The sequence below is a fragment of the Mustela nivalis genome (assembly GCF_964662115.1).
Source record: "Mustela nivalis genome assembly, chromosome: 7".
Taxonomy (NCBI): Eukaryota; Metazoa; Chordata; class Mammalia; order Carnivora; family Mustelidae; genus Mustela; species Mustela nivalis.
The window spans coordinates 110,287,876-110,303,437 of record NC_139026.1 but is presented as its reverse complement, the minus strand read 5'-3'; the positions used below and the strand labels follow the sequence as shown (position 1 = coordinate 110,303,437).

The following is a 15,562-nucleotide window of genomic DNA, read 5'->3' as shown; positions in this document are numbered from 1 at the left end:
CCCTGCTCCCTCCTTTTCTTCCTTCCCCCTTCTTTCCTTCAGTTATTCAAAACCAATTTTGTGCCTTTCCAAATACTGGGTGGGGGGGGATCTGTTCTTCTGTTTTGTAGATTATCCATTCAATTCCTTCTATTCTATCTCCTTGTCAAATTTTGACCATTTTTCTTTAAGGAAGGAAGAGGTGGGTAAATTGCTGATAAAAGGTTAGAGATTATCACTGGATTCAGATTTCACCTGTTTTTCCCCATCTCCCTCCCCTTTGGAGGCTCTGAGAGGGGAATATGGCAGTTCAGCATATTTTTGTAACCTCTAGGAAACAGAAGAAGAGGAAGGATGTGGAAGAGGGAAGATACAATTAAACCAGCGTAGACATTGTTAAGAAATTTATTTGCAATTCTTGTTTTTTGTTTTTGTTTTTTTTGTTTGTTTTTTGTTTTTTAAATAACATCATTCCTTAGATAAAAATGCAATCTTACAGGAATATACATAGCGTCTCACACAGAGATGACCCTGAAGCTCCTCTCGAAAGGTTACCCCTTCTAGATTCCCTGGCCTTTCTCGAGGGCGAGAAAGGGCAGCAGGCGAGGCCTTTGACAACGGGATTATTTGATGATTACAAACTGTACAATAGTATTTACAACAGTAAGACCATGAAGTCGTGGAGCCTGGAGAGGGAGGTGTGGGGTGTGCAAGGGTGTGGGAGTGGTGACAGACAGTGGGATGACGATGGAGGACTGTCCATCTTTCTGCATTGCGCTGAGGGCAAGCATGATACAGACTGGTTTGGGGGCATGAAGATGGGCCTGAGCAGGAGGACATGAGGAAAGAAGGGAGGAGGGGCTGTTTCTGGAGCCTCTGATGGGGACCCAAGTTCTGCTTGGCAGCTCTAGGGTATTAAAATAAAACAAGCAGATTATGAGAGTAATAGACATTCTAGTGCGTCACCAGCTGGGGACCCGCCACCCTATTTCTTAACGAACTTGTGTTTCTCCACAGGTTTTCTCGACTACTACCGTAATGGACGTGTCCAGATTTGTTTATGCCTTTGATATCCATGGCCTGTTTGGTTCTAGACCTTATTCCCATGAAGCTCTGGGAGAACAGCACATATTCTGGGCGGGACAGGAAGTGGCTATGGGGTAGTGCATAACCTTGTTGAGAAACCAAGAGGTGGATTACGAATTTGGGAGAATGGGATGCAGCTCTGATGTGTGGGTGGTGTGACATGTGCAAGCGGAAAAGTGCCCGTAACATTTGAGTCACTGGAGTGGCCTTATGAAGGAGCCCTTTGCACAAGGTTGTTTGTTTACAACTGTCGACCCTCCTTCCCAAGTTTTTTTCTTCTTTTAAGCCTTGATGTCATTTCTCCATGTTGGGAAATCTTAGGGGGAGGAGGCTTGGAACAGGACTCAGTGACCTGTTCCTCTTTTGTTCTTCCTATGACTCTATAGAAGGGAGCCTTCTCGTTCCCCTCCCAGTGACAGGCTCAGGGGAGACTTCCGGCAGAGTGTCTGAGATCTGCAGCCTTCAGCCAGCCTTGGCTGTTACTCAATGCCAAGGCTGGTTGCTCGCTCACTGTCATCTTCCTCATCCCTCTGCTTATACGCTTGAGGGCTCCATGAACATCAGAACAAGAGTTCTCCAGGCTCGAACTGAGAAAAAGAACCATCCTGTCCATTTCTGTATTTCTTCAACATCGAAATGACCCTTCCTTAAGACGTACAACCCCTTCCACCAAGAGACTTCTTTGATAATGACCTAGGTGAAACATTCTTATGTATGAAGTACACAAGTAATTTTTAGATGGCAAATTTGTAGGAAATGTCTGATTTATGGGAGATTAAATGTCATGCTGGAATTCTTTCAAAACAGTAGGATTTTATCAAATCAGTAGATTTGATCAAATCTAGTAGATTCTGGAAAGTGGGGTGCATTGCATGTCCCCTCAGAGAGAGCACAGCTATGAGGAGGACAGCATGTGATCTGAAGGGAGAATATTTGACTTGGGTGATGTAACATTTCAAGCTTTTGTTTAATTATCTAGTCTTTGTCTTAATTCAGTAGAGAGAGAGGGGATTTCTGTGGAAGTCCCGACTCTGACTCCACTTTCAGTGTTGAATGGATTTGTTCAACTCAGGTCAATATATGCTGCTAGCAATCTCTAATTCCCTTCCAGAGACCAACCAAAAGGCTTTTCTAGTACACTGGAGAGATGAAGAGCCTTCACTACTGCATCTTCTCTGGAGGAAGTCTCTGGAAATCATGTGAGGGAGAAGTCTGCTTGCAGAAGTGGTTGTATTTCTCAATGCAGATAAATAATATTTAGATCACAGTAATAATAGGGTTAGATGACACTAAATTCTACCCCAGGAGGTTACTCTGCTTCACTCCCCACGTCTCTCTGTATAGCACTCAGCCCTCTGGGAGGGAAACCTCATTTGTGCAGAGCTCAACCCCAGCACTAGCCCCGTCCCTTAAGGAAGTGTATGTGTGTGCCTGTGTGTGCATGAGGATGAAAGTGTGTACGTGCATGTGTGATGTTCAAGTGTCTCCCAACCATGTGGGAGTCTGGCAGAAACCACCTGTTACATTGGTATCTGGCTTTACAAAGCAATGGTTCATTGTTTCAAAATTTAAAAAAAAAAAAAAAGAGTTAAAACCAGAACTAGATTCACAAAGAAACTGTTAAGAATCTGCACATTGGACTCCTTTCAACCCTCTGTTCTTTTGATTGGACTGGGGGAGGAAAGAAAGTGGGGGCCAGGCAGGAGGCTGGAGTAGAGAGAATGGCTTGGGGAAGGGGATAATGATCCCATATCTGTTGTAGTGACGTGGTCCCTTGTCTCTTTTCCTTGAGTCTCCTCCGAGGGAGCGGATGCGGAGCCTGGATGTGGTGACTAAGAGCTTCACTGTGAGCGACATTAGGTTTCCCATCATGCCTTCTGACTAGCTGGAGCTGATTTTAGGTGGCCTGCCAGCTAATACGAGGAGAGAACACTAGCAGGGAGGAAAAACAGGGTGGCAGCTATTCCCCATCTAGCTAGATAGGTTAATTTGTCTGGTAAAACAATGATTGAAATTTCATTCTTCTCTTTTTCCGAAGTTGATGCCTGAGGCATTAGCCTCTCCTCTGTACTGGTCATTTCCACAAAATAGGAACAGATGCACAAGAGTCAAGACATGCCCTTTGCGTTGCCTGCACTTTCCCTGCAGTTCCCTCTGTGCCAACAGTTTCCCCTGACCAGAGCCATGTCTTTAAAATAAGAGAACTGGCCTGCACTCTTATCAGCAAGTACGTGTTTTACTAAATTGAGGCTTAAAGAAGTCCTCTTGAAACCAGATTGTCCTTTTCTGGCCTCTTTGCTAAATGGTTTCTAACTCTTAGACAATGATACTTCATTTTTTCTAGGTCCCTCAGGATGAAGATGCCTTCACCCTCCTTACCAACATTTATAATTATGGTTTGATGAGGCTAAAAATGTGACTACCAGGGTTATTCTGTATGGCTAAACTAGCTTCTTGTTACATGTCTTGACCTTTACGAAAGATGAAACCCTTTTGATGACTTCCAGACTCTTCATTTTCAGGGTTTTCTTATTTCTCAGGCATTGGAAGGTATCCTTCACCTGTGTTTGCCTTACTATATATAGCTGAATGATCAGGAGATGTTCTGGAAGGAAAATGGCTGTGAGAAACCAAATAACTTCACTCTAGACAAGCTCCTGAGGTTTGGAAGAAGGGTCACAGGATCAAGATGGTAAGGAAGCCTTGTTCCTTTGTCCTTGGACCTCCTAGTCAGAGTCAGAAGGTTTGGGGCAGGGGGACTATAATAGCCTCTAAAGCAGAGCAGAGAAAAATTCATGAAACAAGCAAAATATAGGAAAAAATTCTCTTTTTGCCTCAAGACCAAAAAGAAACTTCTAGAAACAGGCAGAAAGAAGACAACTGAGAATCTCTCTGCTTAAAATAGCCAGGCATGTCACTAGTTATTAGAAAGCCAAAGTTTGGAAATAGAAGAGTCTGGGCCATTCAGAGGATAGATAAATACCATGTTTATCAACCCCCAGAACTTACACGGCATTTCTTCAAGTCCTGTTGGTCCTCAGCCATTGGCTGCTTTCTCTTGCCGCTCAAGGGTTCTCAGAAGATTTGATAGTCATGGGCAAAGTTCTGCTTTAGATGGGGGGTAGACGTCACTTAATACACTGTGGAGGAGGTTCATGATTTCATGATGGATTTTTCCAGTCTGCATGATGACAGGTCTCCTATGTCAGTCCTCTTCCAGTCAGTCATGAGGTCAGGCCAGAAAGACCCATCACCCTACACAGGGAACCTCCGTCTGAAACTCCTTTCCTTCCCAGTCGCATGGGGCCAGGTGCTCCTGTCACTGCTGACATTGTCCTTGTAGGGTGCAAGGCTAGCCGGTCTTCTGACAGAGCTGGCTAGGAAGAAGTAGGGACCCTGTAAATGTGAGTGGTGAAGGGCAAGGGGCCACACACAGGCAGGGCTCTAGGGGTTGCCCATGCCACTGGCCAATGAGATCTGGTGATGCAGAAGACAAGCCCAAAAGGAAAAAGAAAGCAGCATGAAGATTGAGTGAGTGTGTGAGTGTGTTGGGTGTGTGTGTGTGGTCAGTTAAGAGTCCAAATTCCTATCCAGGGACCAAATGTACAGCAAGAACCAGATAATCAATCCAAAAGGGCTCCCCTCTCCATCACAACTAAAATCTTAGCAGCACACTAGTACACATCTTGGGAAACTGGACAGAGGATACTCAAGAATGCCTTCATGGCACTGAAAAGAAACCAGGAAGGTTTGGATGGGTTGGGCTTGGAGAAACAGGAAGAAACCCTCCTGCTTTTCGATTGTAGTAAGTTAACCTGGGAGTATCTGGCATGTTTCTCCACTTTTTTATGGATCAGTCCTTGAAAGTGAGACTCGACTTCACTGGGGAATAGACTTTCCCCAACTTTAATTCCTAGGTTGCTCACATAAGGGCTGAGAGTGCACCGGGAATGGAAGACATTCCAGTCTGGTTAAATTCTGGTTAAATCCTGGATGAATGTTTGGGTCTGTTTTCCCCAAATGACTTCCTTTTCAACCATCATTGTTGAATCTATCTGAAGGAAACAGCACTGATAAGCTGATGTTCTAGGCAAATGTAACCAGGTATAAGAGATGCTCCCACAGAGTCTCTAGTTCCACTATCACTGTGACCCTCTAATGGATCCTCCCTGGTCCTGGTCCCCTCCATGGCTGCCACACACACTAGGATAGATCTGGAGGAAATCCTGCTTCAGAGCCAGGAAAAGAGGAAGTAAGACAGAGCTGACTTTTGGATGGACAAAGGTTTTACCTGGTGGCTGTTCTCTGGCCCCTGCTGTCTGAGCTTGGGAAGAGCACTTGCCAGAGGGAGGGTTCCCTGCCCTCTAGGCAGCCCGACTCTAGTTCCATCCTCTCAGTCAGTGTACGCTTTTCTGAGGAAACCACTGAGGAAAGTTTGTGGAAGTGGACAGAAAAGCCAGCCACCTCTCCTGTGGGGGATGTTGATGCTCATGGTGCAGGACTGCCCCTAGACAAAGTCCAAATCAGAGAACTGGAGCAGAGTGGATAGAATGAAGACAGGAATAAGACATGTCCTGGTCTCTCAAAGCAAGGCGTAGTATGAATATACTTATCATATAGTTTTGGAAAAATGGAGGGAAACAGAAGCGAACACAAGATATGCAAAACAATAATGTCCAAACCTGTTTGTGGATCGCAGAATAATGATTTACACTGGTGATGCTTTTGCTCATTGTACAAATTAAAAGAATATCCGTTCCCTTTCCCCCAACCACATATAGAAAAGCACTTCAGAGTTCAAGGGTAAAGCTTGTCCAAATACACTCCAAATACAAAATGATTTACTTACATGCAGCAAAATATACAAGAAGTGAATTCAAAAACAAACTTAATTCAATTCATTATATTCGCTTGGCACAATTGCAATTCAGTTTTAAAAAAATATTTGTAAAATACTGAAACTGACCTGAATTCAAGTATAACAGTTTCTTCAACAGAAACATTATCAATGCAATAAAACATTACACGGAATATATCGAAGCAAAATGCCTTCTTGAGTTTTTCCCTTAAATTTCTCTGTGTGTGTTTTTTTAAAATACAGTTTTAATGCCAACACAACGCACAATTGTATTTTTAAAATGAATATTATTGCATTGTTTTTGCATATCTTGTGGGACAGAAAATGCAAAGAGTTACTGATTCCCATTTCAGAAGCAGAGACAGTGGTTTGTTTTTGCTTTCAAATGGCCCCAGATTCAGATCTCCCCACAGTTAGACCAGAAAGGGGGAGCTACACACTCATTCACGCATGGGCGTACTGTGTAGGTGTACATACACACAGATGACAGGTGCCCAGACAACCCACCACACACACACAAACACACACACTCAGACTCTCTCATCCAAGCTTCCTCTCTCTGGCACCCGGAAATACACCCCGCATTAAAAAGAACCCAACTCAATCACCCATATGTGCAAGACCATATCAAGTGCATTACCTTTAAATTATAAAACCAAACCAAAAAAATTTTTGTTACTACCTACAGAAATTATAACACATTATTGCGCATAACACAATGGCTGGTAAAACTTGTCTACGGCGCCTCCACTGAACCTACCGTAGGAAAAGAAAACCACAACCGTTTAAATAATCAGTAAAACCAAACCCGATTTACAGTTGCAAAGGTGAAAACAGTAAGGTGGGTGGCTACAAAGCTTTTTAAACACTTCTTCCTCCCCTCCCCCTGGGAAAACAAAATTAAAATGAAACCAAAACAAACAAACAAACCCCTCCCAAAAACAAAAAACCAAAACTGCAACATGCTATCAAGAAAAACGTCAAACCGCAAAACAAAAGAGCGCTCAACAGAAGCTCAGCACCACCTCGTCTCGTCAAGGGCGGGCTGCTCCTTCCCTGGCAGGCGGTGCCAGCGCCCCCTCGCCCGAAGTAGGCCTAGCTGCAGGTCTGGAGCTCGGTGGGCCTGTGCAGGTACCGGGATATTGACACAGACGGGTGGGTGGGGGGGAGGCGGTGGCCACCGAGCCTTGGCCTTGAGGCTGCCACCCGCTGGTGGCACTCCTCTCCCCGTTGGGGTTCCTGAACTCCTGCCGCCGCCTCTTGCTTCACTCTTCACTCTCCAGGACGCTGCTGGGTCCTCGCTGAAGTCACACCCTTCTTCCTTCTGCAAATCCACAGGGCCCTGGCTCTATGGAGACAGTGAGGCTCATACAGAATATGTGCAAAATGATTTTTTTTTTTTTTTTTTTTTACAAGCAAAGTTGAAAGACACCCGTTTGACATAGGGTCCTTTTGGTGAGGGCTACCGCAGGAAGCTGAGGTTCTCCTTCATGCCCGGAGGGGAGGGCAGGCGTCTCTTCTCTTTCTCTCTCTCCCTGATCCTTCCACTCCTCCTCACCACTCTACCTCTGTGGACACAGCACTAACTGGGGTTGCTGCCTTCTTTCCCCTCGGAAAACAGACTCTGCACACCACCCAACTCTGCGTCTTGTCCCAACGAAATGAATGAAGACGCTGTTCCGGTTAACTCCAGGTCACGAGAACAGTGAGGCACTTCTGAAACGAACCCATTAGGAACATTGAAACAAATAAAAAACCCAGCGTCTCCCCAGCCCTAGCAACTACAGGCTGCCGGCGTGGGCTCTGCTGTCCTGGCGCTCCTCCTCGCTCTTCCGACATGCCCGAGCCCCAGTGCAGCTCTCGCCCTCTTGGCCCCCCGCTCTGTCCTGCCCTGGGTCCCTGCAGTTAACAAAAGGTAGTAGGGTGCCGTTGGGGCTCTGCTGGGTGCCCCCACTGAGGATGTTGTCAGCGGCGTTCTCCATCTCCTCTATGGTCATGTCACATGCGTCAGCCAGCTCCTGGGTTGTGACCTCGATAAACTTGGGATCTTGAGCAAACTGCCCCAGTCCTTCTGAAATCAAGACCTGAAGTGGGGAGAGGGGGCAATGAAGAAGAACCAAAGAGGAACGTTATTCCTGGAAGTCAACTATTTCCTTGTGGGCTGGAGCAAGGGGCCTGTGACTGGGAACTTTGGGAAGGGAGTGTGCGCACCCACGCCAGCGCATGTGGGCGTGGGAGGGTGGGGAGGGGTGAGTTGGGGAGGGGTGCTCCCAGAAGGGAGGTGGCCTGGAACATTGTCCAAGGAATCAGGGGTGTGTAGGCTGGAGGAGAGCTGTTTTGGCTGGGATACTCAAAAACTGTTGTCAAATACCTGAAAATTTGGCTCACAGAGTGGCCAAAGGGGTGCTGCCGAGGCAGAACCCGGCCTGCCCTATATTTTCTCCTCTCTGGCACCTTAGTGCCCCCATATTATTTTTGCCCAGAAATCTTTACTCTCCTTTGGGGAAACTGTTAACTTGTGCCCCTTGCCCACTGCTGGCTGACTGCTTTCGTGGGGGTGAGGATCCTGGTGTAGGATGTGTGCAAAACACCATGTCTGCACCTGTCTTTGCTCCAGATCCAAAGGGCCAGCCCAAGGTCCCAGGGCTGCTCCCTCCTTCCTAGTGGCTGCTTTAGTGACTGGCTCTGGGGAAACCAGCTACTGAGCCAAGGGCAGGGGATTAATAATGAAGCCTGGAATGCCTTTCTCCCAGGGCCATTTGTCCTGCTCCCATCACTCTTTATTTCCTGTCCTGCTTAAGCTTTCTTCAGAGATCTCACCCTGTGGGACACACTACATTCATGTTTATTTGTGATCTGTCTCTCCTCATCCTGGCATGGGCTCTTGAGAGCAGAAATTGTTTCTCAATTGTTTTCCACACCTACAACAGTGCCTGTACCTGGTCGGCACTCATTTGGGATTTGTCAACTGAATGGGGATAACCAAGGTGATGGTGGGCTCACTCCTTTATGGGAAAACCCTCCTCATTATGGAATCTGAAATCTGCCTGATTGTCAGGTTGATCTGTCGCTCCAATCCTGCACTTGACATCCCCTGCCTAGGACATGAGGGAACTTATGATAGAGGTCCTCCTAAGCCATCTTCTACAGTGGCCTCCTAAGCCATCTTCACTCCCTGATTGCTTTCCTGACTCCCTCGACCAGGACTCATATAAGATCGCTTCTAGGGACCTTGCCAACCCTTTGTTGTGTCCCTTTGGACTTGTTCTAATTTGTTGAAGTCTGCTAAAATGTGGTGCCAGGAACACATTGGCCAGATGCTCTGGCCAGGGCAGAGAATAGAGGACCTGGAAGCATTCTTGTTCTAGAATAGTGATTCTCAACCCTGGCTGTGCATTAGGATCATTGAAGGGCTTTAAAAAATACCCATTTACTGTGTCCTAGGTTTCCAAAGCATCCCACGTTATTCTAATGCGTCCCAGGCTGGAGCACCACAGATCCTGAATTTTCTCTCTGTGCAGGCCCTACCCAAGCAGAAGCCTCTAGCATCTTGTGTGATCACAATTTTCTGCACACCATGCCCTCCGTCCTGGGAGTGAGAGTCTTTCTGGCCAAGAGAGTTGACATGCACTCCACTGGAGAAAGGACCAGAGACTCCCGTCCCAGTTGTTCCTGCGAAGTCCCCCAGGGCTGCCCTGGGCTTTTCCCTCCCCCGCCAGCCAGGCGGTCCAGGGTCACTTACCGCTCCCACCAGGCTGCTGGCACTGCCGTAGAACGGCCGGCCCCGGGCCCCAGCCTGGCTGGGCACAGTGAGGGACACCGGCCGGGCTCTCCGCAGGGCGCTGCTGCCCCCACCGCAGGGCGCGGGCTCCCCTGACCAGGAGCTGCAGTGGATGGTCGGGAAGCTGCTGTTGAGTTTCTCGCTGGACTCGGCCCCCTCCAGCCGCAGGGTGGGGATGGGCTGCGGGGGCCAGCCTTGACTGCCGGGTGTGGCTGGGGGCGTGGCGCACGGCCTGGGGAACGTGCTCGGGGAATGGCTTCTCTGGAGGAGGGGGCTCAGGCCCGCCACTGCCAATGCCTGTGGACACACAAAGAGCACGAATTACCGGGAAGGGCGGGCCTCTGCTTTCTGAGCAGCTTCTGCCCACCGCCGCCCCCGCCTCCCCAATCCCCGCGGGTTCCACCCTGCCAGAGCCCGCGCGCATCGCCTTCCTGAGACGCTGCGTTCGCTTCCGCCACCCCAAAATAGATTTTGTGAACGTGCCAGTCTGAAGGGATCGCTTTCTTCTCTAAATTCGGAAAGCTGGGATGCAGTGGAATCAAGAGTGTCCCCTTCTCAGCGCCGGCCCTATCACCGGCAGCTGCCAATCCTCTGGCTTTTAGGTTTCTCATCAGTAGTCTAGAAAGAATGCTGCCCTCGTCGTCTGTGAAACCAGGACACTGATGCCCCCTCTGTCTTGTGTGCTTGACATAAGGTCTGTGGACAAGGACACCATGCGCCACAAAGATGAAGACAACCCGTACTTAGTTTTAATTTTTACCCTTAATCAGGCCATGAACCATGTCCTGCTGATCTTCAACTCAACACCTCTCTGAACTGAGCTTTTTTTTTTTTTTTAATTTTTTAAAAAAATTTTAATTAAAAAAATTTTACTGCTTTTCGAATCTTACACTGTATTGTGATTAAACCATTTATACACTGTGTCCTTAGGCCCCCACTATGCTTGAAAATCCTGAGGCTGGGGCAGGACACAACGACCAGCTCTGAGCTAGTGTCCGCCGGAGGGTGGCACTGGACGGTAGGAGAGTCCAGCTGGTAGGTAGAGGGCCGGAACGCTGCAGCATGGGTTGGTGGGGGCAGTGGAAATGCACGAAGTGGGGGGGGGGAGTGTAAATAAAGAAGAGGTTCTTGACCGCAGCATGATAAGAACACATGGGTGAAATGAACTTTTAGAAATCTTTAATGATAGAAAAGAGCACACCCAGTGTCCCCCCTCCTTCCATCCCAACCAGCCTGTCAGCCTCCTCTGCCCTCAGCTCTTGATGGACCCCAACCTGGAGTCCCTCGTTCCCTGGAGATCTGAGGGAAGTATAAGGCTGTGCTCAATATTCCAGAAAGCCCAGTAGGAATCACCTGTATGCTGGCCATGCCACAAAAGCTAAGCAAAACGGTGAATACTTTGAGCTGAAATAATATCAGCTTAGTTGAGCCACACTGGCCATCTTACACCTATTATAAGCTTTGATTGGCAGTTGAGTGTCTTTGGGTATTAAAAAAAAATCATCTAATTCATAGGCGTGTGGTGAGGGAGTATACATTTGGAGAGGAAAAAACTTTGGGAAATTTGGACCCTAATTTTCCTAGAGATAAAGGACTGGCCTTTGATTCTTTGGGGCTTCCATTTGTTCTCAGATACTGAGAATATGTTAGATGCAGATGACTTGGATATCACTGGCTCAGCTGGAGTCGGCCATGCCAAGAGCTATTTCAACTATCAGATTTCTCTGGACTTGTTTTCCTGATCATGTCACTGGCAGATTCTTTGATCTTTTCTATATCCAGATATCCAGGTATCTTGCAACTCTAGGTGCTGATGTCTGTGGAGGGAAGGTCTGTGCCATTGTAGGAAGAAAGGTCAGACAGAATCCTAGAGCTGCTGATCCTTCTGGACCATGTGAGGAGCTCCTTCTCACCAGTATTTCCTAGGTGTCCCCCCTCCTGAAACGACAGACCTTGTTAAGGTTCTCACTGGCATGGACGAGCCCCCTCTTTTGGGGCTGTTAGGGCCAGGGGCTAGGATCCAAGACAGGGAGGACTGAGTGGGGTCTTGAGATTTGCTACAATCATGGGGGGCTGTGTAGCCTGCCGGGTGCTGCCCAGTGATGCCTCTGAAAGTCTGGGCTACCTGATGATGAACCAGATGCAAGGGCAGGACTGTCTTCTGAGAGATGTCTCCGCCTTGATTCTTCTGTCGCTTCAGACATTCCAGGTGGAAGGAGGCCCTTCGACCTGCAAAGCCAGCCAAAGAACTGTGATCAGCACCAGGAAAGGGGACCTAGTTCTGTGAGGCTCAGACTCTGAGGGGTACAAGGAGCGGTGTGAGTGGCCTGGAGTAACCTCCTCCCTACCATTTGCCTCCCACAGCATGTGGATACGTCCCATCTCTGCAAGCCCTGCCCTGGGAATCCCGTCTCACTGCTCGGGAAATCTTCCCAGCCCCTGCATGGGGCTGTTGCAGCCAATCACCTGAGTCCCTGGCCCGTCACACCTGGAGAGAGAGAGGTGTGAGTATTTACCTAGTGAGGCAGAGCGGAGGAAACCCCTCTTTGGAGATTGCCGGATGTCTCTCTTGTCCTCCTCAGGCTGTGTTAATTGCCGGTTTTCATCATCCTGATAGGAGAGCCTGGAACAGAGAACTCTGGGGCTTATTTGTGGGGTCAGGAAGGGCCACCCTATAAGGACAGTGCCACCCCCTAAAGTCAGTTTGCTTTTTTCTTTTCTTTTCTTCCTTCTTTTCTTTCGTTCATTCTTTCTTTCTTTCTTTTTCTTTTTAAAGATTTGATTTATTTATTTGACAGAGGCAGAGAGAGAGAGTGAGAGAGACGGAACACAAAAGGGGGTGGGGTGGGGAGAGAAGGAGGCTTCCCGCTGAGCAGGAAGCCCAATATGGGACTCGATCCCATGACCCTGGTATCATGACCTGAGCTGAACGCAGACCCTTAATGACTGAGCCACCCAGGGGCCCCAGTTTGCTTTTTTCCTTAATGAAGGAAACCCCTGCTTTGTGCTTCCATAAAGGTTTGGGAAGTGGGCAGCAGGAACTCACCACCCCAGCTCCCAGCACCCCAGGCTCCTCCTGTCACAGAAGTTTCCAGCTTCTGTCGGCTCAGAAGCCTCACATTTCTGATTTATGGCAGTAGAGACACTCTTGAGTCAAAGTTGGTGAGCAAGTTGGCAAAAAATTTTAGGTCCACAGGAGTCTTTCCAGGAAGAGCCTAGGCTCCTCTGTTTCCATATGTGGATGCTATTTTACCATGACCACTCCCGACTTCAGCTCGAACTTCTCTCCCCTGTCCCTAATTTCTCCCTGCCTGCCCACCTTCATCATCAAGACACTTCAACAGCTATGTAAGGACAAACTTCCAGTCAGCCAGTCAATGGAGAGCAGAGCTGTAAGGGGCCTTCAGGGGCATCTGTCTACCCAGTGACTGGATGAGTAGTCATTCTGGATGGGATTCACCGTGAGAAAGAGACCGGACATCATCCCATTTACATACACACCTAATAGAACTCAACTTCATGAACCATACTTAACCTTTTTTGCATGCCTTGTCCTCTGGTGGTTTCTATTCTACTTTAGTCTAGTCTATTTCACTAAATAATGTCAGTTGCAATCTGCTAAATTGCTTTCACAGTCTGCAGGAGGAATAGCCTGCAGGCCAAGAAGACCAAGGCTTTCTAACCCCTTCATTCTACAGATGAGGCCCCGGACTCTGTCCCTGGTGTGACTCCACATGCTTTGAGGACAGAGAATGTGCAGCCTTCCCTGCTTCGAGCATACTGGCTTCGACCCTTGGTACACATGCAGGAAAATTTCTGACCAGAGAACCTCTAAACCTTTCCTTTCATTTTCAACGTGGTAAGCTTTCCTTATTGCATTTTCTTCTTCTCCAAACTGTACCCACTCTTGAAGACCCAGTTTCTGTTGGATCTTGAGCCAGGAGTCTGTTATGGTCACTCTGACCTTTACCTCCTCTGAAGGTCCGTCCCTTTCATTGCTTGTATCACTCTGTGAGTGAACATCTCCATGTTTTTTTCCTCATCTGAGACAATTACTGGTTTGTAAAATATCTTTGAGTGCCGAGACTGGTTTAGTCACGATCTAGCAGAGTGCCTGGATGCACAAGAACCAAAATGGATGGAAGCATATGTTTTCCCTGATTTCTAGGGTATGTGGCCATGTAAATATTTGGAGTCTCTAAAAATCAAAACGCTGAGGGGCTGGTCCTTCCTTATTAGAAGGTGCTTTTAGGAAAGCTTCTAAAACAATGCACCTTAAGCTTTTTGAAGAAATACATTTTATGAGACTGAATACACACACGCATACACACACACATACACACCCACATATGTAGACAATTAAACAAATATTTCACTAAATAATACCTCTGTGACATTGGATACACGATTATCTATTGCCTTATTCTAACTTATGCTATTCTGTATTATGCTGCTCTGTCTTTTAAAGCGCTTATCACGGCCTGGCCTTCTGGACCCTGCGGGGAGGACTCTGGGGGTAGACACAGAGTTGCCTCTCATACGTCTCGGTTAATTCCAGAATCCTCTGCTCTTCAGGCCCTGCAGGGAAACCATGCCTAGACCATGGAAGAGGCTGACTGGGGCTGTCGAGCCTGCTGGGCCGGACAAGAAGGGACTAGTAGGAAGACGTACCAATACTGAGAACCCAGTGGGGGCATCAACTCAAGTGGATAACTCCAGCCCTCAGGAGGCTTCAGCCTCTAAAAACGGTGGGAAGAATCTAAGCAGTTACTAGCCCACTAGACAAAAGTGTAGAGGTGAAGTTCAGGGCTGGGGATCTTAGAGCCCAGCTGAGCAGACAGTATACTGGGATGACCTTCGCAACTCCCAGCCCCAGAACTTCCTGGGACCCTGAAGTGGGAGGAGGAAGGCTTCTAACAGAGCAACTGTGAAGAACCAGGCCTCAAAGGACTTGGGAAGCTTGTGAGGGAGGCTTCCTCAGACCACACACAGTTTGAGAAAAATAATTCCCATTATGATCCATCCAGCAAAGAAGACAACCCCAAATGGCTCAAGGTCAATGTATGGTTTGTTCAGATGATGAAGTTATTTCATGACCCTGGTGCCTGAGCTCAAAACCCATCCCCAAGCTCACAAAGCCCCGGGAGGTCCCTTAAAAAATAGGGCTCTCTCCACTTGCCAGAGGCTCTCCATTCAGCCCCTGACCCGAGAGGAGTTTGATTTTATTTTGAGGCTGCAGGAAAAGGAACCAAGTGAACTGGGACACCGTTGCTGGAATGGGCAAGACAAGACTCCAGAGAAGTCAAGCTTTTGTAAGACAGAAGAAGGTATGAGGAGGCTTGCTTGTTATGTCCACCTGGGGCTGTGTACATGGGTGTTTTTCATGTACCTTTTTCAACAAAACATTAATATAAAAAAAAGTGGTGACCATAATTAAGTAAATGTCACAGCCTTCTAATGGGTCTCGACTTGCAGTTAAAAAACCCTTCTCAAAAATTCCAGCACTGACAAAATCTCAGCCACTGTTTGCCAACAGTGCCCTCTGCTGGCTTTATTATAAGTAGTTTCATGAACATTTATTTGCTAACAGGTGCGCGCGCGCGCGCGCGCGCGTGTGTGTGTGTGTGTGTGTGTGTGTGTGTGTGTACTGAGTCTCACTATAAAATATATTTATGACAGTTGGTTTCAGTTAAAAAAAAGTTTATGAGACAATGTTTTGAAGTCTTCTCGAAAGCACCATATCATGAGGAAAGGTCAAACTAATCCAGGGACCGTGTGTGTATATGTGTGTGTGTATACGTCTGTACGTGTGTGGGTGTGGGTGGGGCATGCATCCATGTCCCTCATGAGGTGACAGG

General features: G+C 47.7%; 1 protein-coding gene and 1 pseudogene across 33 annotated transcripts in view; one reads left to right on the top strand and one right to left on the bottom strand.

Annotated features, from left to right (window-relative positions):
- Positions 1-368: 368 nt before the first annotated feature.
- CACNA1C (calcium voltage-gated channel subunit alpha1 C) overlaps positions 369-15,562 on the bottom strand; it is a 737,989-nt gene continuing 722,795 nt past the window's right edge. For all 32 annotated transcript variants that reach the window (XM_082741042.1, XM_082741039.1, XM_082741047.1 and 29 more), the window contains 4 exons: positions 12,221-12,327; positions 11,830-11,933; positions 9,666-10,001; positions 369-8,007 (listed from right to left, as the gene is read on the bottom strand). In XM_082741042.1, coding sequence (XP_082597168.1) covers positions 7,705-8,007; positions 9,666-10,001; positions 11,830-11,933; positions 12,221-12,327 — 850 coding nt within the window. In that variant the 3' untranslated portion in view covers positions 369-7,704. The remainder of the gene's footprint in view (positions 8,008-9,665; positions 10,002-11,829; positions 11,934-12,220; positions 12,328-15,562) is intronic.
- LOC309868862 (thymocyte nuclear protein 1 pseudogene) lies at positions 12,959-15,297 on the top strand (annotated as a pseudogene). Its single transcript has 2 exons — positions 12,959-13,096; positions 14,263-15,297. The product of its transcript is annotated as a thymocyte nuclear protein 1 pseudogene (transcript).